The 26074-nt window shown below is 35.2% G+C and overlaps 1 protein-coding gene and 1 long non-coding RNA gene across 2 annotated transcripts; both read right to left on the bottom strand.

Annotated features, from left to right (window-relative positions):
* Window positions 1-540: 540 nt before the first annotated feature.
* LOC125670251 (diphosphoinositol polyphosphate phosphohydrolase 1-like) lies at window positions 541-17217 on the bottom strand. The gene is made up of 4 exons (XM_048905327.2): window positions 16967-17217; window positions 11164-11319; window positions 6945-7029; window positions 541-2306 (listed from the first exon to the last, which is right to left on the bottom strand). Exons 1-4 carry the CDS (start codon window positions 17063-17065, stop codon window positions 2194-2196), a joined length of 453 nt encoding a protein of 150 aa, XP_048761284.1. The 5' UTR covers window positions 17066-17217; the 3' UTR covers window positions 541-2193.
* A 6256-nt stretch (window positions 17218-23473) lies between these two features.
* On the bottom strand, window positions 23474-24823 carry LOC125670806 (uncharacterized). The gene is made up of 2 exons (XR_007368389.2): window positions 24203-24823; window positions 23474-24066 (listed from the first exon to the last, which is right to left on the bottom strand). It is a non-coding gene; the product is annotated as an uncharacterized LOC125670806 (long non-coding RNA).
* Window positions 24824-26074: the final 1251 nt, after the last annotated feature.

The following is a 26074-nucleotide window of genomic DNA, read 5'->3' as shown; positions in this document are numbered from 1 at the left end:
AGACCATACTGTGGTCTGTGTTTGTTTCATTGTACGCATCCCTCCCCCCCCCCCCCCCCCCCCCCCCCCCACCACTCCCTTTACCCCTTTAGGCCTTTTAAAATGAATACTACACGCAGGTACATTTAAACAAATAAAATGAAAAGATTGCAAATTTTAATACCTAGTTTTCCCAAATTGATTAAGTAAACACAGAATACCGATGTACCATTACAAACAGGGCTCATCTTATGTGAAATGTTCCCATAAAAAATGCTGTATATTGACATTCATAAACATAAAATTATGAATATACTTTCATTCAGTCAAATTACTTATTTTGTTATTCAAACAATCACTCTTGTTGATTTATTTCTGATTAAACCGACATTAATGCATTAAAAAAACCCATCAAATGTCCCAAGTTGTACGGTTAGAAAACACTTCTGGCAGTAGTATGTGCATGCAAGTTGGATATAGTTTTACATCCCCCCCCCCCACCCCAAAAAGACTTATATGTGAGTATATTCTGTACAAAAGCATCAATGCAACTCATTAGTGTTTTACAATTTTAGATAACCTTTATTCAATTGTTGACAGAAAAAGGGCTGAGCAGACATTGTAGCCATGTTGATAAATTACTACAACCCATGTCAGCATTAAATGAAACGTGGACTGATGAGTACTTTGATGCAATAAAATGTGTTCCCAACAGTGTAGCGTACTAAAGCTTTTAAACAGGAATTCTTTCCAGAATAGAAGTGAAAAATTGTCTAATATGATTGTACATTGCAAAGAAAATTATAATCAACAGAGGTTGACAGCCTTGCACACAACTAAACACATCAGCTAACACTTGGACAGATTCTATGATGGAATTCTGAGACAACAAAAATCAGGACACGTCTATAAACGGTGAAGCTGTCTGTTTCCAGGAACAGTGGAATGCATACATATATATTGTATAACTGAGGGTCATTTAATGCACTACAGTACAAATCACTAAAGACAGGGCTCAATTCAAAAATAAAAAAAGGGGTTTACAACTAAATCATAACAGTAAAACGAAAACCACATGTTTTGATTCTTTATCCTCAAAAATGTCTATACATAGAATACAGAAGGGGGTTTTAGAGAACATTCTGAAAGCAAATACCATATGATGGCATTTTCCATCATTTTCTCACAGAATGAAAAACATTGTGTTGTGTTTAATGCAAATCTTTTGGGGTTTGATTAGTGTAAAAAGCCACTGAATCAAAATTGTTTTCATAATGAGAGTAATGGACAACTGTATCTTATGTGCAATATAATCCCAAATGGTTGAAATGGATACTGATCGGAAATGAAAACATATTGAAATCCAGATCTTTAGATCCAATTCCCAAAACATCACAGAAATTTTTTCATATCAGATCTGTCATATTCTCTTAATATAATTGGGACTGGTAATTTTTTTCTCTCTGGCCCTGGACAATATTTTTGCCTACTACTACATCACTCCTACTCCCTAGGGAACATATGTATTATCACAGGCCAGCAATTCTTCACTCACACTCCAAATAGTTTACAGCCAAACTCTACACAAAACTTGTGAAGACTACTTTTTCTAAAAGAAGTAATTTCATCAATTGAATAATCGTCCCTCTCCTTATAACCTCATCACTCAAACACCTATAGGAACAACTCTATTACATTTCCTGGAAATGCAATGATCAGCATTTCTCAAATTATCAGTTGCTCTCATTGCATATCCAAACACAGTCTAACAATTGACATCATTCTCAATCAACAGCTACCGATTCTCTCAGGTTTTTTATTCTTCAATTTTGTTGGAAAAAATGAGAGGTGAAAATCAATTAATGCAGCATTACATCATTCACCAGACAAAAAAATGTTCTCGACTTCCAGACTCCAAATACTATTAATTTACACTTTCAACATTTTCTTCCAAAATACACTACAATGATTGCATCTTACATTCTGTTAAAAAAATCCTCATTTAATGGGAACCCTCTGGATTTCTTGATCTGCGTCATTAATGACTGCAGTTCATTGTTTACCTATAAATCAATCAATCACAACTACCATTGAAAACACTTGCATCAACATTCAACAAATACCTCTTTATCAGTCAAACAATATCTCACTATCACAATGCATACAACAATGCAGACAATTGATACTCTTCTGTAGAGAGTGGTCACGTGACTGTCATGAGACCGAGTCTCGTTCCTTCTTCAGGATTTCTAGGTAGCTGACTTGTACAGGCTTGTGAGACAACCGCAGGGTAGCTTCCTCAATCGTAAACCACTCCCGAGTCCGCCCTGCAAATACAATCCAACACCAAACTTCACAAATCATTTTTTACATTTATTTCAATTCTTTTTATTTAAACTTCATTCGCTGATTTTTTTTTTTTATCTTTAATTATTCCTTGAGCATCAATCTAAATTGTTTATGAGGAAAAACAAATCACACAAAATCATGTGACTGGTTAAAACAGTTTTAATTCCAGCAGAGTAAACAGATGTGGTCAATGACTCTTTTGGCCATTAGCACAAACTTTGACCTCTTTGAGGATAAGGAACCACAGATTGATAGAAGTTAGGATAGTTTTAAAGTTATTGTTAGGTACAACAGGATTCATTACTTCTAAGTAGAGATACACCATACCAGTCAATATGGAAATGACTCCAGTATTTTTTAGTTGATCTGAATATTAACAAAAATATTTGATGGAAAAATAATGTACAGTTTTTCATCCCTTTTCTTAACCGACTCTTTGAAAAATAAGACCTGTTTAAATCAAAAATCATTTATTTCCAAAATAAAATGTAAATAAAACGTCTTATTTTTTCAGTAGTTATCTACAATAATTTGCTTTCAGGCTCTTGTTAAAACTTGATTACCTGAAATAATGTTTTATAGTCTAAATTACATCTTATATCATGGACAGAAAAAAGATATACATGTACAAGATTAAGTGGGATTTTTATCCCCCATTTCAGGCTTGAATCACCTTATTCTATGAACAAACTTTTGTTGAGAAAAATGTCAACTAGCTTACATAGCAATTATAACTTTTAAAAGTGGAAGATTTATAGCATTGATTTCTGAACCTAAGAACGAATAAAAATATGTATGGTATATCAAGGTCCCAATTAAACGAATTATCATCCAGGTACTAAATATAAAAATCATCCGGGTATAATCACATAAGAAAATCTGCAGGTCTGAATCACAAAAGGACGTCGTACCAGGTCTTCTATTTGAATGTTCCATGGGATGGGAAGGTTCATGGAAAATCAATGCAATACATTTGTTTTCAAGGCCATTAATATTTCATGGAATACACTCTGCTAGAAATAGGTTGATGTTTTCCTGCCATCAGTAAACTGGGGAATTATTGCATCACTGATAGAAACAGATGGGACAGAATATGCAGGGATCCACAGATCCACAGAAAGCTGTCTGCTGATACTACTGCAAATATCGACAAAAAAAAAAGCCAGATAATTCATTTTGATGATCACGAGAACACTTGGCAGACAGCAAATATTGAATTGTAAAGAACCCCTTTCTGTTTTGTTCTATGTAACATCATCAACAAATATATATATCCATCCTTCAATTGCCATCATCTACTGTATACTGCCACTGTACCATCTGCGGTCCTCCATCCCTCCAGAGCAGTCTATCTGACTAATCCATCACTTGGAATCCAATCATTGCAATGTATAAAGTAATCCAGATAATTAATTACATTTAATACGGGAATTAATTTGGAGCAAGTCATTTTGAGTGTTTATTACAGAGGTGCATTGGTCCATGCTAAATTTGACTTATTCACCAATTATAGCCCAGTTTCCAAACAAGTGGCCAAAGTTCCACAATGCTTCCTTCAGTTTACCTGGTCCTGCTGTTCTTAAGAAGATTTTAAAAAAGATCTTTTAGCCTGTTTATTCCCATGAATTTTGTTTTAACCCATACTATGTCAGACCTCACCTAAGCCAAACGGAGTCAAGACTTCCACACAATGCCCTCTATTACCCTAAGGCTATATTCATGTACATGTATCATGTAAAATTTTATTCCCAATTTTAAGCCCACCTTAACATTAATCCTATGGTCCATATTTCAAAAGCAAATATTTTCAATTCCCCCCCCCCCCCATACACTCTCAATTCCCATGTTAAACTTTGAATCCAAATTGTGACCCAAACCTACCCCCTGCGCACTGATTTGAAGAAACTTGAATCTGCCCTACACAGGGATGCTTGCCAACAAACTATAGACAGCGATTCCTTATGTATTTAATGTATCGACAGATTTACCAACACAGATACATTTATATGTATATTATGAGCATATTTCACACTACAGCAAGAGTTAATTAAATAGAAAATTATGTTTTTTGTTGTTTCATCGGGTGATGGAGGTTGCTAGCATTGCAGAAAAAATTCATAACCCGCATAAGTGGGTTATGTAAATTTTTTCTGCAATGATTGCTACCATCATCACTTGATGAAATAATAAAGAATGACACTTTATTTTTAATATTTATATTTTTAAGTATTGTTACAGTATTAAAATATAAATTAGATTTCAGTACTAAAATATCATATTGTTGACCCATTCATTGTTAAAACGGAACAGCAAATGCACCCTTTGACCTTGATGATGCTCCTTATTACAGAGACAGGTGATACTAAACCGATGAACCAGTTTGCAACGAACATGCATTCATTGTCATAAATGAAAGCAATGTCAATTTCAATAGAAATATAAGAGAAAAGATTCAGTGAATGCAAATATTTCTCACTGAATGCAGAGGTTGCACAATCCATAATTTGACAACCAAATTACAACTCCATTTATTATCAACTCCATTTATTATACCCCAAATAATATGTGCAAACCAACACATTAAATCATTAACTCATCATTTCACACTGTCCACAAAACTACTTGTTCCTAAATAGGTCTATACATCAGGTGCCAGTCAATGGAACATGTTAACTGTATTGAATCAGTATCTCAAATGCACATAAAAATAATTATCAGATACATAGCAACAGGATGGTCTCTCCTCCCCCCCCCCCTTTTTTTTTTATCAACAAGGTACTTTATCTGTTATCATTACATGCAAAGCTGGTTATTAATTTACAGGCAAAGTTTGATCTATAGACTGCCCCTATGAAATCAAAGAAACTAGCTATAGGCCTTAATTTTCATCATAGATATAGTAAATGGTAACTTATTTAAGCTTTACTATACACTGTTTGTTAATATTATTTACATGAAGCTTAATAATTACATGTAGGACTGCAATGACAAACACCCCCCTCCCCCCGACATCCAGTGTAAAGGAGTAGCTGCGAAAATGTAGGCCATCAATAATACTATAGACACTAATTTTCAACTGAAGTATACTAAAGGTTGCTAATGTTACAGTTTTGGGGCATATATGGAAGAAAATAAGCCTAGTAGGTACATGTATATCTTGGGTAAGGTGAGGAATCCTGAATTCTGAGGTAGGTAATGTTACAGTATACATATATTGTACACTGAAGAAAGTAAGTCTTGGTATATTTTGTGCAAAATGAGGAATCCTGAATTCTGAGGGAGGTAATGTTTACTTGATCTATAGAGACATAAATAAAGTTCACAGACTCTGTGTAACTTTTAAGGCACCTATAATGTAGGACCCTGAGTGCTAAATGAACAGGTACCCCGACTTTCAGGGACACTTATAATTATTGACTTAGATCAATTTAAAGTTCACTGACAGACCCTGGGTAACATGTACTCCGACTTTCAGGGTCACCTATAATGTAGGGTACCCTGACTGCTAAATGAACAGGTATTCCAACTCTTACATGAATTCAAAGTTCACTGAACTTGTGCAACCTGAATTTAAGGGAGGTACCCTGATCCTTAGATGAATTTATAGTTCACTGACAGACCCTGGGTAACAGGTACCCTGACTTAGATAAATTTAAAGTTCACTGACAGACCATGTGTAACAGGTACCCTGACTTTCAGGAACACCTATAATGTAGAGTACCCTGACTCTCAGATCTAAAGTTTACTGACTCTGAATCACAGGTTACACTTTTCAATATAGAGTTCACCGACCCTTAAACACGTAGTACATGTACATCTTTATTCTAGGTAGATTGAACTTGGTCAAGTTTACTCTCACCCCCAAGTTTACTCACTTCAGAGGATTATAACAACAGGGCTCAACATTAACTTTTTTTCCCACTTGTCCATTTGGACAAGGGACAAAGATATTTACTTGTCTGAACTTCAACTTCACTTGTCTGAAAAAATTTCAAAAAAGGATCTAATATTGTCAACCTGAAAACTGTATTTAATTTACTTAATACATGTATATAGTCTATTTTTATACCTGATTGATTGATTTTTAGCCGAGTTGCAACGAAGTTGAACTCGGCTATTGTTTTATATCTTATTCTCTTGATAAAAACAACAAACGCATAAAACAAAATTTTATCTAGACTTCCTGTCTTGAATCAATGACTTCGTAAGATCCATGGATGATTGAAAGTAGTATGCAGTAAGTGAACACCAATCCCGATTGAGTTTGACTCAGCTAGTTTACATAGCGATTGATATCGGGATCAAAGTTCATTTTCCATGCATTACACATGTACTTCCGACTCTCAACTACCGATAAACTTTTCACAAAATTGTTTGGAGAGTTCTTTACATAAAAAAAGCACTTGTCCAATCGGACAAGTGCCCATCAATATTCACTTGTCCGAAATGTTTTTCCACTGGTACCAGACAAGCGGACAAACGTTAATGTTGACCCCTGAACAAGCACCTTGGCCAGGTCCGAGGATTATAACAAGTACCTGGACCAGGTCCGAGGATTATAACAAGCACCTGGACCAGGTCCGAGGATTACCCATGATGCCATTAGAGTCACTCACCCATTGCCTTTTTATCCTCCCAGTCATCCAGCAACTCATTCACAAGAAACACATACAACCAGGTCCGGTGCTTTTTTTCTTTGTTCTGAAACATTAAAGAATACATTATACATTAACTGGGTGTTAATTAAGTCATAAGCAGTGGTGGATCCTGAATTTCTGAAAAGGTGGGGGCGGGGGTGTCCACATGGGAAATCAGTATTAGCCAAAATTCTCAACCATTTTGGGTGCCAAATCTGGAGTTTTCACCTATATATACTAGTAATGCCTTGTAAATCTGTGGCAAAAATAGGGGAGGGTGGCTCCCTGGCTAAATCCGCAACTGAAATGATTATAACCAGTGACTTAAATCATCCCCACTCTCTTTGAATTATTACTCTGAATGGTGTATAAAAAGTGACTGTAGCTTATGTGTGGCACCTTCAATCATTTAAAGCAGTTCATTGATTTGGACCTCTTTATTTTGTCAGAGGAAGAGAGATAAGACAAGGGAGAGTTGGGTGCCCCCATAGCTGCTGGCAATGACCTTGAAGGTGATCAACTGATTGCAATAGACAACACCAAGTTTCTTAAGATAAAAGGGCAAGGAATAAAGGAATAAGGAGCGAGATCAAAAGTTCAATATCTGACAAAAAACTAAATTCACATAGTTTTCACCCCCCCCCCCCCCCCCCTTAAAACTAAATATCATGAATGTTGCAACTAATCGATTAACAAGTAAAAACATTAGAGTATAAATAATACTTTGTATACTTTTTCTACTTTGTATTCACAAATGAAAGTGTACATTAAAACTATCAAATGTTCATTAAAATGAAATATTATTATGTGGTTTTTAACAGTCACTTGTCTTTTTTCTTTTACTACTAATAAAAGTGTAATCAACGTCGGATGATAGTAACTTATGGGATATTTTATCCCCCCCCCCCTTCCCATAACTATATGAATTTAGATTTTTATCCAACATAGATCTTTTGATCTCGCCCCTAAAATATTTAAAACATACTGTAATATTTTTAAATCCAATCTCATAACAAATTTTTTCTCTCATGCACATCAAATTGAATTAAACTACCTGGATTATGTGGTGTGTGGGTGTGCTGTGTGTATACATGTGTGTGTTCCTGTCTTCAGATTTATCTAAATGTACAATGATCACTGAAATTGATTTTCATTGTCATTTTTTATAAATACTATTATACTTCAAATTTTAATAGATGCCAGACTAAATCATCAGAAAAGATGTCATTCTCTGTCAGAATTCAATGAATTATTGCTGCATGTCCATTCACCTATCTAAAATCTAAATTCATGAATATATGCATATTTTGCATTCAAATGCATTTAGCCATATACTATCTATTTTGGCATAGTCACAAAAATGTATAAAAAGAAGCTTGGGGCTATAACATTCACCGAAGTCATAATAGGATTCATTATGGATTGTAAATTCAGTATACTTTTAATTAAGAGAGTAAGTCAATTAAAGCAACCATATGGGAATTTTAAAACAAGTCTGACTGGGCCCATAGGCCCTTAGTCAAGCAATTATACAATAGCTCAGTCAATCACAATCCATAGTAGTCATGTTGAAATTCTGATCAATTACAAAAATTCAGCACTTTCTTTCAACAACAACAACAACAAAAACTGGCATGAAGATTGTGCCATGCTTAGAGAGTTGTTGGTTTTCTTTCAGACAATCAGAGGTTAGAGATCTGGTCATTTTGAAGTTTTGACTCTTTATAGTAGTGATGAAACGATTGTCGATCGTTTTTGGCTCTTTGATTCCAATTATCGATTCTATTTTTCATAATCGATTGTCGCCTGTACACTAATTAATATCTAATCCGAGATTCATCTGACTGTTAATCCCGCTTTTATATCGAGATGTGTGCGGGGGAGAGTCGGAGTGGACTCCACATTGAAAACTGGGAATTCAGTGATACCAGTTAGTGTGTATGTATGCTGCACATATCCATAAAACTAAATAGAAATAACCCCCAAAATAATAAACATTTATTAACAACATGTAAATACCAATTATATCGATCATCGATTGATACAGTTCTTCTGATTATGACCGATTATGAAATTTTTCCAATTTTTCAAAACTACTTTTTAGGGACCACTGGGAGAAATTATTTCCAACAGCCTGTGCACAGTGACTTGTTCCCTTTGGAGATATGCTAAGCATACACAAATACCAACAATTTCTCAAGGAAAGCCAGATAAACTAATGACTTATTCTGATTGTGTACTATTTATTCATTATTTTGAAAATCCATTGAGATAATTTCACAGGTTATTTCAGCTGTCATTCAAGGATTTATCTTATGTTTAATAAATTAGGCTGATTTCAGAACCTCTAGATGGGGTACCCCAACAATCATCTGTTATAACACAATTGTATAATGAAAACCGTGTGTGTGGCACTGACAGCTAGAATGCACATTCCTGGGGGTGAAGCTAACAGTACAAGTGCAAGCGAACTCTTCCATTCAAATTCATTCATTCCTAGCTGATGTGTTTGTGTATGACAGTGTTTATCAGTCTGATACATTAGACAAGTTATATAATGCTTTAGAATCTAAAGCAGTGAAATTTTCATTGGATCCAGCCTATCTCCATATCTAATTCTCTATTCGCTAACCTTGAGAAAATTGGCTAAGAATATTGACTTCTACCTAAGAGTTTGTTTTATTTAATACTGCTCAAGTCCCATAAAATTTGGGGTGAAAAAGCAACATATAATTTTCTGATGATAAAAGATCGCTAAGAACCGAGAGAAGAGTGTGTTTTTATTTTCTGTAAGGAGAGAAATCAATAGAGCGATTTCCAGTTCACCAGCTTCTTCATCATGTTTACACAATCCCATTGTCTTCAATGCTGACATTAAAACCCTCAAGGATAAATCTTGTACTGGTTCAATGAATTATCATTTGCAAATATCTCCCCTCAAAACACCTCTTATGTTTCATATACATATATATCCTGGGTCCTGTTATTGATATATAGATTAAAAAAACATTTAAAAATAGAAATTGAGCCGTTCCTAGCAAAAAAGACACTTAATATCAAACAATTTTCAAAAAACGCGACGTCTTTTTTTTTTTTTTTGCATACTTGTACAGAAAGACGTCATGATCACCAGTTAGTTGTCATCTTTGAATAGCTATGGTATCTTAACGACAATCAATATTGTTCTAACTAGGTAATATTTTGAGAGATTGCACTCTATAGCGCATACTATAGCACTAGATTACTTAAGGACTCTTTTTGCGAGGAACAGCTAAATTCATGTTTATGAATCAAATATATTTTATTACATAATCTATTTCACACATTCAATAGCTTATCATTAGATTGGCTTTTCTGGGATTGAAAGACTTACACAAATATTTTCAAAACACTTATCACATGACTACAACTCCTCTGATTATGCGTGCTACATCCTGAATCGCTACATAGTATATGTCAGATTGTTGTTAAATCATTTAACATGAAAATTCAATATCACTTCATTGCAGGTATATCCGCCCTACACCCAAAAATAGACTAGAGGATTTAGTATTATAGCCAGACAACTGAAGGAAGAAAGCGAGCGGGCCACCGAAGCTTCCAAATCAAATCCTGCTGAGTTATAATTAAACAAGGTGTCTGTTTTTGTGCCCTTGTCATCCTCCTTATGAATCCACAGTTAAAGGGGAGATAACCAGTTACTGAATGGAGATAACTGCTGTCAATCGGTGCAACATGTGGCTCCATCTGGCAGTACAGGCTAAATATATGAGTGCAATGTTATTTTGTGATTAAATTTCCCCCCCTCTAATTTGCCAACATTTAATGAATCATTCATTAGATACAAGCTTCACAAACATGTAAGTTTGATTTCATGAGCTGGAGATTTATTTCATTTTGCTATTAAGTCTGTATTGTTTCACAAATTTAAGTCTCTGGTGTTATTCTGTGCACTTTAGTTAAAACAATAATCCACCTGAAGTTGTCAGTCAAAACTTCCCTGTCTAACAGATTTTAGAGAATGAATCACATTCAGTGACCCCAAACAAACTCAGTATCCTCATGACCATTGATCTTAATCTAAAGTATATCAAAACCTTCGATGAGTGTCTTCCTGACCAATGACCATTCCTCAGACATGTCCAGATATCTGTCCACTGCCCAGTGACCCCTGACCCATATTCTATAGGGGCCTCACCTCAAACATGCCCAGATATCTGCCGAGTGTTCCTCGGACCCCCGCCTCCTCCAATGCCTCTCGCTCTGCAGTGGTGTGAGACTCTTCTGTGGGTTCCATCCCGCCCCCCGGCACCACCCACTTTTCTCGGTCTTTGCTGCTGGTCACAAGAAGTAGCTGTGAAAAGTAAGCAGTTTCAAGATCTTTAAAATCTGAAAATCACCAAACAGATAAGGTAGCATTATGTAACACACTCTAAATCAGGATAGTCATCGGGGAATGATGCTACTTTTGAATGAAGCCAATTTTTCAGAAGAGAATATGGTAAATTAACAGTCATCCAACATACCACATTCCATGCGTGTACTTACTGTAACATATTTACATTTTGGCAACGTTAAATCTAATGCATTATTCAAAATAAGCATGATTTAGCACTCATGTTATAATGTTTGATGATGGTTAAATAGAGGTTTTCATATTGTAGTGCAACCCAAAATTAGTGCTCTTGCTCCCCCCCCCCCCCCCCCCCCCCCCCCCCCAGGCACTAAAATAGGAATTCTACTAAAATAATTCTACATACAGTATTACACGTAGGGGGGGGGGGGGGGGGGTACCAATATTACAACCACTGCTATACATGTACCACTGGACTTACAAACAGACAAGCAAATAATGGCACCTGCTTCTATGATTTTTGTGTTTCCACTAAAACACAAGTCAAAATTAAGGTAGTTAGGTGGAACTAAATACACGTATTACTTCCTCACACTTTAATTTAGTGTACACAAAGAAACATTCTGATTGCTATCTCCATTTAAATTGTAGGTATATCAACATAATGAACATGTGAGGCCCATTTTACAAATCAATTTAATCTGACATGCTTTATTATTAATTCTGATTCGTGGAAACATGACAATCTTTATTTTAGGTTCTATGTATTTTTCAAGGCTTGACAATGAAATCATCTTTCATCATTCTGCCTTTCCTACAATGAGAATCCCAAATAACATTATATTCTAAAGTAACCTTTTAAAATAAGAGTTAACTTGGAAGAATTGTTTTAGCACACTAAAATTGATGTCTCCCCTTCCAGTTTCCATAGTTTTTTAATATCATTTTATAGGGATCATCTCTAAAGTGTAGAATTCAGAGTTACGGTACATAACAGTCACCTATATGTATATGTGCTTCAACCAAGGAACAGTGTTGTGAACATATGATAGTAAATTATTTTTACCAACATACCAATTATCAAAGGCCTATGTTAAAAGACCAAAACGTTGTGGTCCAGACAAAGAAAATGCCAAAAAATTATATTATTTGGCCTTTACATAAAAGGTCAAGGTCAAAGATAATCAAAATGGCATGCGACACACTGTCTTATCATGGTATACCCATATACCAAATATCAAAACCCTATATCTAAAGACAAAACAATTACGACCCGAACAAACTTTGTATGAGAAGCGGAAGATTAAAACTAAAACAATATGTCCCCCTTCTAGGTATGGGAGACACATAATTAATATGCATCACACTAATAGCAAAGTGCTGAGGATGAACAATTTTGATTAGTTATAAATGTTATTTGTTATATCAGATAAGTTCATTCAATTTAGCTGTTTTAAATTTACTGGGAATGAAAATCACTTTGCTGTAAGCGTAAATTCAATATAAGTGTTTTAGCTCTAATTGTGTTTTACTGTACCTTTTAAAAGTTATCATTATTTCACTTAAGACAAGTGAACTTTTTTGATTGAAGGTTGTTGTGTGTGATATAGTTCGAAAAGCATTTCCCCCTTCTTCATGGTTTATATACATTTCAAGTGCTGTTTGTTAAACATGCAGTAAAACCAAGACATCTTGACTTTATACATCTGTCAACCTGGCGGAAATTCTTAAACATTCAATTCTCCAGAATTTACACCTTGCCACTGTGTTTTCTGATTGGCTAAGTCAAAACCAACTTCTAAACAACTGGCACACATAGAATATCTCATGTAATGCAAAACCTTGAGGTCCCTCCTTTTAAATAACGCATTATCTTTCTCTTAGATCCATTGCTTATAATGAAATTCCTTCAAAAGAAAACTTGCATGCCATGAGCACTGCATATAATTTTTTCCCAATGTTTTCCAGTCAATCACATACATACGTATATTTATCAAAAGTGATTCCATTATAAATCATCAAGGTTGGCTATTTTCACCTTTTAGTTAAATCATACTTATTCATACAATGATTTAAAAAATCAAACACACTCATATATAAAGGTGTAGTACCTTATCTCTTTAAATATGTTTTGGTGTTCATTTCATTGCAGTGAATTTATTATTCATTTCTGATGAGCAAAGACATCAAATTATGACTTGAATTTTTTTTTTCTGTCTTGTATAAGATAAATTAGCAGAAAACTTCACTGAGCAAAAAATCTAATGACAATATATTTTATTTTTAGTTCCATTATACTTATATATATGCACATTTTACAATTAACTCTACACAATCAAGGAAATATGACCGAAGTACCATAGCCACTACTACAATGAACAACCAATAAAGATTTTATCTACTGACACAGTCAACATTCAATACTGACATAATCAACATTTGATACTGACACAATCAAAAGTCAATACTGACATAATTAACAGTCAATACTGACATAATCAACAGTCAATACTGACACAATTAACAGTCAATATTAACACAATCAACAGTCAATATTGACACAATCAACAGTCAATATTAACACAATCAACAGTCAATACTGACATAATCAACAGTCAATACTGACACAATTAACAGTCAATACTGACACAAATAACAGTCAATACTGACACAAATAACAGTCAATATTAACACAATCAACAGTCAATACTGACACAATCAACAGTCAATACTGACACAAATAACAGTCCATACTGACACAAATAACAGTCAATACTGACACAAATAACAGTCAATACTGACACAATCAACAGTCAGTACTGACACAAATAACAGTCAATACTGACACAATCAACAGTCAATATTAACACAATCAACAGTCAATACTGACACAATCAACAGTCAATATTAACACAATCAACAGTCAATACTGACACAATCAACAGTCAATACTGACACAATCAAAAGTCAATACTGACATAATCAACAGTCAATACTGACACAAATAACAGTCAATATTAACACAATCAACAGTCAATACTGACATAATCAACTGTCAATATTAACACAATCAACAGTCAATACTGACACAATCAACAGTCAATACTGACACAATCAAAAGTCAATACTGACACAATCAAAAGTCAATACTGACATAATCAACAGTCAATACTGACACAAATATCAGTCAATACTGACACAAATAACAGTCCATACTGACACAATCAACAGTCAATACTGACACAATCAAAAGTCAATACTGACATAATCAACAGTCAATACTGACATAAATAACAGTCAATATTAACACAATCAACAGTCAATACTGACATAATCAACAGTCAATACTGACACAAATAACAGTCAATACTGACATAAATAACAGTCAATACTGACACAATCAACAGTCAATACTGACACAATCAAAAGTCAATACTGACATAATCAACAGTCAATACTGACACAAATAACAGTCAATACTGACACAAATAACAGTCAATACTGACACAATCAACAGTCCATACTGACACAATCAACAGTCAATACTGACACAATCAACAGCAAATACTGACAAAATCTACAATACTGACACAATTAACAAAGATCTACCATTCAACATGGTACATAAAGCCAGTATGGTGCATCTCCATCTGAAATTTTCTTACCTTACTCCATTACCTTAAAATAAACCTAATATGTTCTCTTTGTTTTTCTTAAATAGGAATACAGTACTAACAAGTTCTGAAACATCTGCATTTTCTGAGAATTCTTTGTCAATGAGGGCAGAAATTAACATTGCTCCTTAGAGTCCTTACGTTTATTTTCATTCCATAAACTACCCCATGGGGATCCAGGTTAGAATAGGTCCTCAGTACCCCTTGCTTGTCGTAAGAGGCAACTAAATGGGGCAGTCCTTCAGACGAGACTGCAAAATCTGAGGCCTGTGTCACAGCAGGTGTGGCACAATAAAGACCCCTCCCTGCTCAAAGGCTGTAAGCGCCGAGCATAGGCCTAATTTTGCAGCCCTTCACTGGCAATGGTGACGTCTCCATATGAGTGAAATATTCCCAAGAGGGATGTTAAACAATGATCAATGATCATTACATAAACTATATCAAATATTATGACCTATTAGATTAGAATAATTCCCAAATCACCATGACTAATTAGAGTCACTCCAGGATTACCTTGATAGTCCTGAACCAGTGTCAGACTCACTGAATTTGATGGCTGACAAAATATGTCACAACAGCTGAAAGGTAATTAAGATCAGTCAATAGCTAAAGGCATCTAAGTGTCGGAATGTGCCAGTTAGATGTGTCAGCATGCATGTAATTATATGCTTTAAGTAAATATACAACAAAAATGCACTGTTGACCAAATTGAATAATGTTTCCACTTAATTATTATCAAAGTGAAGTGTTTTGACAGCCATCAAATGGTTCAGAACAATCAATCTATATAATTATACTACATAAATGTATATAATTGGTATTTCATGTTTGTGAAGAATTTGCATTTTGAGAAATTTGAGAAATCAGACCCAACTCTCTATTTTGTAAATTATGCTTATAATAGGAGTTATGAGATTGATCACTGTTAGTTATTTTCACCTTTCACTTTGATGAGTTTGACATGTATACTGTCCTCAGATATATACTGTAAACTCCTGTAGTAGGATGCCCTAAACTTGGTTAATAAGGGCATAATGCAGTCCCACATACTTAATCTTCACCGAGATTTGGCTCAGCTGCATGGATATTTGGACAAGCCAAATCTCAGCAGAGATTACCACACACCTCTCAGACAAGATTACCACACATCTCAGAATCAGCCGAGATTCCAAACACCAAGAACTTTCACATCAAAAACAATGAAAAGAAAATAGCGCTTTTCCTTCATTAACTCCCTTTGGGATGGGAGCTTGCCATAATTTTTTCTAAAAATGTTTCCACATTTCATCTCACCCTGCTTTGTGCAATTCCCATAATTTACACAGTGTAAGTGCGAGTCAAACATAAAACACTTTAACATGGACAAAAAATCTCCGAATGGTTCATGCTCTTTCAGCACACGTGCTTTTTTTCACACACGTGCTTTTCTAAAATTAACTTTTAGTATTAAAACCGTTTGCTGATTGGTCAGATTAAATCGGTCACGTCAATGTCAATGTAAATGTAAACTATTAGCGATCACAAGTGAAGAAATCCCTGGTTATCTAATTCTTGACATTTTGCCTCCAGAAATAGATAGGTAAACTGAACAGGTGGATCACGACCTCCTCATATGTTAGTTTCAGGTTTTTGTTTGTTTGTTGTTGTTTTTTCCAAACCGACTATCAATATTGAAACCAGATCCCGACCATTCGTTAAACTTAAATAATTTTTATTTGTCAGTCAAATGATGACTTGGCAAATGCATGTCGATAACTAACTTTTCAATTTAAAATTAATAAGACACAATATATAATTTAGAATCTAGCGCTACAACTTGTACAAGCGCGAACTCTGTACTGTAAGCCTATTTAAATGACAGTCTATTTAAAAAAAAAAAAAAATCAGAATAAAAAGAAATGTAAGAATTTATGGGGAAAATCATCATTATAGAAAATTTTAATCAACAAAATTCACAGAGAAAATAATCTCACCTCTTCTTCTTTATGGTCTTTGAAGCACAAACATGCTGCCCGCCGTCTGAAACCGTCCTTGTCATATGTTCTAATAGAATTTGGCTTTTCTTTCACCATGTCAATAATTTCAATCTGTCCTAAATTTTCAACACAAAACCTGTTTCTTACATTTCCTAAGTCTGTGTTAAATTTTTTACTCAAAACAAGCACCCATAACGCACGGCACTGCAACCAACGACATGCAATGAAAACGTATCCCAGAGATCGTACTGTACACATCCGGTTCTAAATCGACGGCTGCGTGGAGGGAACATTTAAAAATACGAAAATTTCTTACATTTCTTTTGAAGAAAATATTCAACATTCTTACAGGGATTTTGTCTATTACCATGTTATGTGTCTTACATTAATTCTATACCATTGATTAATTTCTGTTTTTGATATTTGTTATTGATCAGATACCTTAAAAAGTAGCCAATTTAAGGTTTCGGTCAATATTTAGTTTTTCCTACAATATTTCAGTTAAAATAAAAATCCTGCACATACTTGGACTCATTACTTATAGTTTGATAAAAATTTTGTGCATTCATTATTTGGATTGTATTTCATAAATGAAAATGAGTTTTAGCTGAAGGCAAATTTTATTTTCCATACTTCCAATATTTCAAGCAGATTTCAAGAATTTATGATGCAAAATGATTTTGTTTTAATTAGGCCTAGGTTGAATATTTTAGAAATATATTTGTAGATAAATTTTGATTTAATGGTACATATTTCATCGAATGTTTCAAGAAATAAAAGTGATGATTGAAAACATGTCATTCGGTATGAAATTTAGCACCGTCAACATTTTAATTTTTCATACCGATAAGTCAATCTATAAGCTCACCGTCAGAAATCTTTTGATATATCACACTATAAGTGTATCAACATGCAGACTTTACGTCACTGCTATAAGGAGCTACGTCATAAAATACTATATTAGAGTAGCGTAAAACTCGCACCATACAGAGTAATTTAATACATAAAAGTAAAATTGCTACATATTAAATAAGATCTCTTAAAAAGAAATGTAAAGTTTAATTTTTGAAGAAAAAAATATCATGATGAACAAATTAAAATGATTCAGAATCAGAAATTGATATACAGTCTATTTCAAAATAGGCCTAAAGAAATTTAAACCTAGGATTTTGGATATTTTGGACTTTTTAGATAATTTGATTAAGAAAATTGACATATTCGGCAAATGACATCATCATATTTGACCTTTAACCTTAAGATATGACCTTGACCTTCGTTATATTTTTTAAGACAAAGATTGCTTTTTTAAACATGTGTCCAAATATCAGGTCTCTTACTAGCTACATAACAAAAGTTACCTGTTACTTTATAATAGACAGTTAAGGTTGATCGATCCTCATGTGATGTCATAGGTTTTTGCAAAAATCTTAATAAATTAAACTTTGCGCATGATAGAAATATATCTTTCTGAGGAATTTTATTCACTGGATATAATAAAAAATCTGGTAAACTATAAATACTGAAAAAGTTTATATTTCCCATTGATAATCAATTAATTATGATTAAAAATATGTTATCAAGGGCAATAACTCCTCTGCTGGAATTTCCTCTACTAGATGTCTATTATACATTGGTTCCCTAATATCCACAATCAATCTGTACACATTTATGAATTAGCCGTTTTTTAAAACTGTTGATATTTAAATTTTGTCATTTCAACAAGTTTTTGTCTATTTTCATTATTCTGTTATAACGAAAATGTGTGATTTTCTTATGTTGATGTGTACTTCTGTTTTTGTATGTCTGACATTTTTAAAATGGTGGCAACACATACATTTTCTTTGGTTATTAATTAAATTAAACTATATGGAGTGGAAATTAATAGTTTTTCCACTTTCAACCATTAATATTGATAAGTCACACGAGGATGGAGCTACCTTAAATCTCACAAAGATGACATATAAAATACATTCAGGATTTGGACTCCCAGACCTCCGATATATTGGATGTCTCCCATATTTTTCAAAATATGCTAAAACATGCCATGAATTATATAAGTTTGTTCAGAACATCATTATATATTAGCATGAATCAAATTAAAGAACATAGAACTGATTTTACAGGTGTTTGGTACTTCCTTGATACTGATTTATTTACGTATATTTTTGGAACTGAAGTCGAAACAATATTTCATTTGAGCATTTTTACCATTTTACAAGAATCTTGAAAAGCCCTTGAGACGTTGGCAAAGGTACATTTGTGAATGTAAGGAACGATAACTCTGGGTAAAGATTGGGCAGGTTGAAGACAACTCAATCTCCATCAAAAAAAAATGTCACAGCAGTTGCCCGTTTCATTCATCAATAGTATACCCCATGCACATAGCGATCGGAGCAAGATAACTGACGTAACTAGTGGTTTACTTCCCCTTGGGACTATCGTGATTTCTGCCTGTTTCATCAGTGAAATATGAGGCGCTTGTGGTATTTTTTAAATTGAAATAACTTTGTAGAAAATCAAGATATTTCCGGCAACAGAATTATGGCCTACGCCGTCAGAGCCTTGATATCCTGCGACGGAGGGGACTGTCGTAAATCGTGCCAGAAATATTACTTTGCATGTTGGGCCCTTAAAACGAATAATTTGAAATCTTCTGTGTTAAGGAGACATTTTGATGTTCATATGAGTGACCTTGACGAGCATTTACCATGAATTATCTGAATTCCTCTTTAGGACATCTAATTGAAAATAAAATTTCTTAACTCTGCGCAGAAATACGAAACCTCTTAAGTGGGTTAATTTACAATAAGTACATTGAATCAAGAAGTCATAGAGTTATGTATGATGCTAATGATGAATATACACGTATATTTAGGTATCGATAACGAATAGTGATCAGTGACGTAAACCTATAAAGAGTATAAAAACGAAGACCAAACATAAATCCCGCTGCTTAGGAGGAGTCGGAAACCCCTAATGACCGCTCACATTCGTTGTGAGTCCTCCGTCTCGATCAGGAATCCTGCTGCTTAGGAGGAGTCGGAAACCACTAATGACCGCTCACATTCGCTGCGAGTCCTCCCGTCTTGATCAGATAATCTTTCCATTGTCTGACTACCCTTGACCTTCCTTCATTGACTATGGCCACATCGCTACAACCCAACTTTCACGACCCCCCCCCCCCCCCAACGATATTGTCCTCTGTCTTTTATTTCAAATACTGGAAAATGTTGAACAAATCAATACTGAATATTTCTTATCTAAAATCTATAAATCCACAGGTAGAAGATATTCTAGCCTCACTCTGCACGTTATTTCTCGCAAATTTTTTCAACAGGCAAGATAACTATATCAAAATACTTCTTAATTTATAATTATGCCACTCCTCATGTAGGATACAGTTCTCTGATAATCCCCTCTATCTAACTCCTATCTAATCCTCTTCATCTAACTCTCCTCAGGTCCTCTTCATCAAATTCACCTCTAATCCTCTCCATCTAATTCTCCTCTTGTCATCACCAAATAACTCTAATCCTCTTCATTTAACTCTTCTCTGGTCCTCTTCATCTAACTCTCCACTGATCCTCTTCATCTAACTCTCCTCATGTCCTGTAACTCTCCTCTGGTTGTCTCCTTTTAATTATCTCCTGGTCCTCTAGATCTTCATCTAACTTCCCTCTAGTCCTCTTCATCTAACTCTTCTGTAACCCTCTTCATCTAATTATACTCTGCTCATCTGCATCTGACTCTCCTCTAGTCCTCTTCATCTAACTCTTCTCTAATCCTCTTCATCTAATTCTACTCTGCTCATCTGCATCTGACTCTCCTCTAGTCCTCTTCATCTAACTCTTCTCTAATCCTCTTCATCTAATTCTACTCTGCTCATCTGCATATGACTCTCCTCTAGTCCAATTTCTCATAGAGAGCCCCTCTATGTTAGTATTCCTTCTTTAATTGAGTATTGAAATTTCTGATACTCAGTTTCGCTATGTTGGTACGTATTTTTTACCTGAGTATAATATGTATATGAAATTTATAGTACTCACGCATTCTCGATATGTTGATATGTCTTCTTTACATGAATATTGATATGTCTTCTGTACATGAATATTGATATGTCTTCTGTACATGAATATTGATATGTCTTCTGTACATGAATATTGAAATTTCCCGTACTTCATTTCGCCTTTCTCTATATAGCAATATCTTCCAATTCTTTTTTCTTTCATTTAATTTTATTAAACAGTCGTATTGTAAGAAGACGGAACTAATATGTTCGTACATACATGTAATAGGTGAGCGACATTTAATATTACTACATTTATACGTATACATTTCAACTTTTAACATTTCTACATCTACAATGAATGGTACATTGCGTTTACATATACACGTTGGCTTTCCTTCTAGTATAGAAGAGACGACGCAATTTCATAGGGGCCTCGCTAGGCACTGTCACTCACTGAGCTTCATCTAGGGGCCTCGCTAGGCACTGTCACTCATTGAGCTTCATCTACCTGTCTCCATTTCAGCGAGGGTTTTCACTTTTGCGAACGTGGGTATTCTTTAAATCAAAATTCAATGTTTAAAAAAAATGGAAAAAGAAAATATCGCCCATCTTTTATGTACGAGCTTATCTTATGTCAATATTCGAGATAGCTAGTCATCATGCCACTTACGAAGGTCATAACATGATTGTGTCGTCACACGAAATAAGTCCAGGGTGTACGTGCAACTTGATTTCTGGGTAGTGATGAGTAGACAAAGGAAGGTGTGTCCGCTTCTCCCTCCTCTCACCCCCCTTCTTTCTCCCACCTCCTTCCACTCTCCCTCCCTGTTTTCCTGTCCGCCCCTTCCACACTCAATGAGGTCACTACAGTTTATCAACACTCTAGCTGTGTCGGTGTTGATTATCAATATAGGTATCTTGATATATAGTGGGATTAAGAAGGTATAAAGAAGAAATTGCAACGGGGCATTTACCAACGTATGCAAAGCACGTAATGTCCATTACGCCACCAGTATCGTGGGTCCACAAAACTGTACATGTATTGACCTTTCGGTTTGGGAGACAAAAAGTTGTTCTCATATCCTTGTAACAACTACGCTTTGAAATACAAAAAATTGTGCACTTTGAATTTTTATTTTTCAAAGTTCGATGAAATTTGGGTCCAGCAAAATGATTTCAGAGAGTAAGATGCCAGCTCAACGGACATTCAATTAATACATTCAAAGTATGGTATCGAGAGACATCAAACAACTATTATACCCGCACTTTCTAAACAATATTGTTGTTACCCTGGTTTGTCCGTCAGTTTGTTAAACTTTCTTCTTCCTCAAACTCCTTTTTTTTTTTTTATTTCAAGCAGTAACCAATTAATCTTTTGGTATATGACAGTTGATGTCCTGTAGATGTGCGATACGGTTTTGGAATTTTCGATATCATCCGAGGGGCAAAATGGGGGTTTAAAAACGATGTTTTTTTGTTTTCAGGGCCGTAAATTAACCTTCAGTTTGGAGGAGGCAGGAAATTAGGCGGGGGTCTGGGGGCCGCCCAGGCCCCCAGACGCTGAGCACATTTTGTGCACACTGAACACGTTTCGTGCAAAATCCTTGATTCTAGGGCCTTCTAATATGTTACTTGACTAACTCATTCTAAAAGAAAGATTTGGAATGCTTTTTAAGGGAGGTATCATGTTCTTAGTTATTGGAAACAACATAAATTCTAATGAACTTTAAATTTTAATTTTTTTTGGCTCAAAAGTTGGAGGAGGCAGCTGCCTCCTCCGCCTCCATGTAATTTACGGCCCTGGTTTTTACTAAAAGACACCCCCTCCTGGTTTCCAGAATATCCCATAAATTTTGCGCAATAGCCAAATCATATTTTGGAAGATGATTGTGGTGTCCTGTAGCTGTGCAATAAGGTTTCGGAAGTTTCGTTTTCACCCTGGGGCCAAGTGGGGGTCGAAAATGATGTTTTTCTATAAAAGCCCGGTTCCTAGAATTCCTATTACAATTTACACAGTAGTCAAATCATCTTTTGGAAGATGATTGGTGGTGTCCTGTAGATGTGCAATGAAGTTTCGGAATTTTCATTTTTTTTTTTATCCAAGTTCCAAATGGGGGTCGAAGAGGATTTTCTAAGAAATGTGGACTATGTGGTCCCCAGAACTCTTACATTTTATGCAGTAGCCAAATCATCCTTTGGAAGATGATTAGTGGTGTCCTTTAGATGTGCAATAAGTTTTCAGAATTTTCTTTTTCACCTTAAGGGGCAAATGGAGTGGAAAGCAACAAACAAAAACCTGGTGCTCAGTGCATTGTGTCATGTGCAACAAGAATATGTTTGTATTGGTAGTAGGGACTTTTTCAAAACAAAAATCTTCCTTCCACAATTCCTTTTCAAACAATTATTTATTAAGTTGTGAATTGATTATATGAAATTGTAATGAGTTCTTTTTAGATTTTGTCAGATTGAGCAAAGACTAACGATAAGTTGTAGAATAAACAAGAACAAATTTATTGTTTAAATAATATATCTAAAAAAAAAAAATATGCACACTCACTCCTTTCACTCTCAACACAAAGAATAAGCAATTGGCAATATAAATATCTGATACGTTGTAAACAGTTCGATAATACGTATCAGATGTAAAGCAAATATACAGGTATTAACTCTTCAAGTTAAAACAATATTCAAAAGTAGTATAATTTAGAAAAAGTTACAATATTCAATTCTCCTTTTCTGTAATATAATATTCTTTGGGGTTGTTTCTAAATTTTGAGTTACTTTAACTTTATAATGTAACTAATCTGCACTCTGAAGATACTATTCCGGTTTCCCGCCAACTTGCGATAAGCACGCCCAGAATGGAAAACAATCCACCACCATGCAAGCCTTGCACGATCTATCGTCAATTCCTGACAATATACCAGGGTTCCGATGATTCCCAAGTCTCGGGTTATTCTCTACGGAGCTACAGGACGCCCTTTCATATTGTAGCACAATATCCGCATGGACCTCCGTATATCTGAATCCCGCAACTCTCTGCCTGACTTCGGGTTGAAACTGGTTTTGTTAAACACCCATGTACGCACTGAAATTAATATCATAAAAAAAAAAACTATCAACTTGCAACAAAACAAGAAACCGAGAACTGACAAATAATAAGACCGTGCTAAACTAATTATTGATACTCACGAACTATCAGAATACAAACAAAACACGCTTACAGGCTAGGAAAAAGATGTGCCCTCCAAACAAACTCCTATTTCAGTAGTTATATTTCTCCCAATGTCCTACATAAAATATGACAGTAAGATAACCATCCCCTGACTTCTAGGACCTGTCAACGTGGCACCCGGCTGATGTCGTTACCGTGCCCTATCTAACTTACAGCCAGCCAAACCGGTCTCTTTTATACTAGCAACTAAAAATAACTCACACCCGACTCACTCTTACGATAACCCATTCGCATCAAAACCAAAACAAACGAAAAATACAAAACGCTAAATCAGCAAAACTGAATCAACTTCATTACAGAAATACTTGCTTAATTTACTTACTTATGCGTACTACCCCTTTTGGGACGCAGGCCACACGCAAGATTTTTCCAGGCCCCTCTATCCTGCGCAATTCGTTCCAGTTTTTTCAATTGTTTTGGTGTCGGCTTCCAGATCTCTCCACCCTGTGTTTCTACTCTTGCGCTTTCCTTGGGGTTCCAGGATAGTGCTTGCCTTGTGATGTTGGGATGTTGCTTGCGTAGAATGTGCCCTATCCACCCCCATCTTCGCTCTAATATCTCCTCTTCGACTGGGACTTGGTTTGTTCTCTGCCACAGATCGGTGTTACTGATTTTGTCAGGCCATCTGATCTGGAGGATTCGTCTCAGACATGTGTTGATGAATGTATGAGTCCCAGGGCCGTAAATTACATGGAGGCGGAGGAGGCAGCTGCCTCCTCCAACTTTTGAGCCAAAAAAAATTAAAATTTAAAGTTCATTAGAATTTATGTTGTTTCCAATAACTAAGAACATGATACCTCCCTTAAAAAGCATTCCAAATCTTTCTTTTAGAATGAGTTAGTCAAGTAACATCTTAGAAGGCCCTAGAATCAAGGATTTTGCACGAAACGTGTTCAGTGTGCACAAAATGTGCTCAGCGTCTGGGGGGCCTGGGCGGCCCCCAGACCCCCGCCTAATTTCCTGCCTCCTCCAAACTGAAGGTTAATTTACGGTCCTGGAGTCCTGTTTGTTGTTATAACAGTTGTCCTCCATGTTTCTGATCCATACAGAGCACTGCCTTAACATTGGTGTTGAACAGTCTTACTTTAGTGTGTATTGTAATTTTCTTGGCCTTCCAGATATTTCCGAGTTGCAGGACTGCTGGTCTGGCCTTTCCAATTCTAGCTTTTACGTCTGCTTCTGTTTCTCCTTGCCGGTCCACTATACTGCCAGGGTATGTAAAATGTTCCACTTCTTCAATTTTATGTTGAAAGTGGCATCATATGTTGTGTTTGCTCTTAATGTCTTTGTCTTCAATTATATGAAATACTAACACACAAAAGGCCAGGTTGCATTAAATTACCATTATATCTTTAAAATTACCGCCACATTCTCATTACCATGACTAAATACAGTATACATTGTCGCTACCGTTAGTGAGCGCCTTGTGCATGTACATGCATAAAGTACATCTGAAATGGAGATGGAAATGTAATTTCTGGCAATGTAGCGGTAAAGTATTCCCACAGGTACCAGAAGTGTGGATAGAATGTACACCCCCCCCCCCCCCCGTATATACCCAATGAAAAAAATAAATATATAGAATCAATGATTTATTCAAAATATGAGATTTCCACGCCGATCGCCTTCATTTAAGTCGTTTTAAATAGTCCGTTTCTTCTTCTGTAAGCTTTTGAGATGACCATTTGTCAGATACTAATTATCCCTTTGTTATGCATCTACATTGTCGAACAGATAAAAATATACGACCAGGGGACAACAAGAATTTAATCTATAAGCTAGCTCATTATGTTTTTATAACACATACAGATTCTTTTATACAACTTGTTTAGTTATAACTAGTTGTGAAGTACAGGTCTGC

The sequence above is a fragment of the Ostrea edulis genome, chromosome 4 (assembly GCF_947568905.1).
Source record: "Ostrea edulis chromosome 4, xbOstEdul1.1, whole genome shotgun sequence".
Classification (NCBI taxonomy): domain Eukaryota; kingdom Metazoa; phylum Mollusca; class Bivalvia; order Ostreida; family Ostreidae; genus Ostrea; species Ostrea edulis.
The sequence above is the reverse complement of the archived record's forward strand: the minus strand, read 5'-3'. Positions and strand labels throughout refer to the sequence as shown.

What these genes read in the sequence shown, in the direction of transcription:
- LOC125670251 (XM_048905327.2), bottom strand. Translation starts at nt 17,065, where the DNA reads ATGGTGAAAGAAAAGCCAAATTCTATTAGAACATATGACAAGGACGGT. An exon ending in GATATCTGGGCATGTTTGAG is followed by an intron (nt 7,030 to 11,163) that starts GTGAGGCCCCTA and finishes TTAATGTTTCAG; the next exon opens with AACAAAGAAAAAAAGCACCG. An exon ending in GGAGGATAAAAAGGCAATGG is followed by an intron (nt 2,307 to 6,944) that starts GTGAGTGACTCT and finishes TTGTATTTGCAG; the next exon opens with GGCGGACTCGGGAGTGGTTT.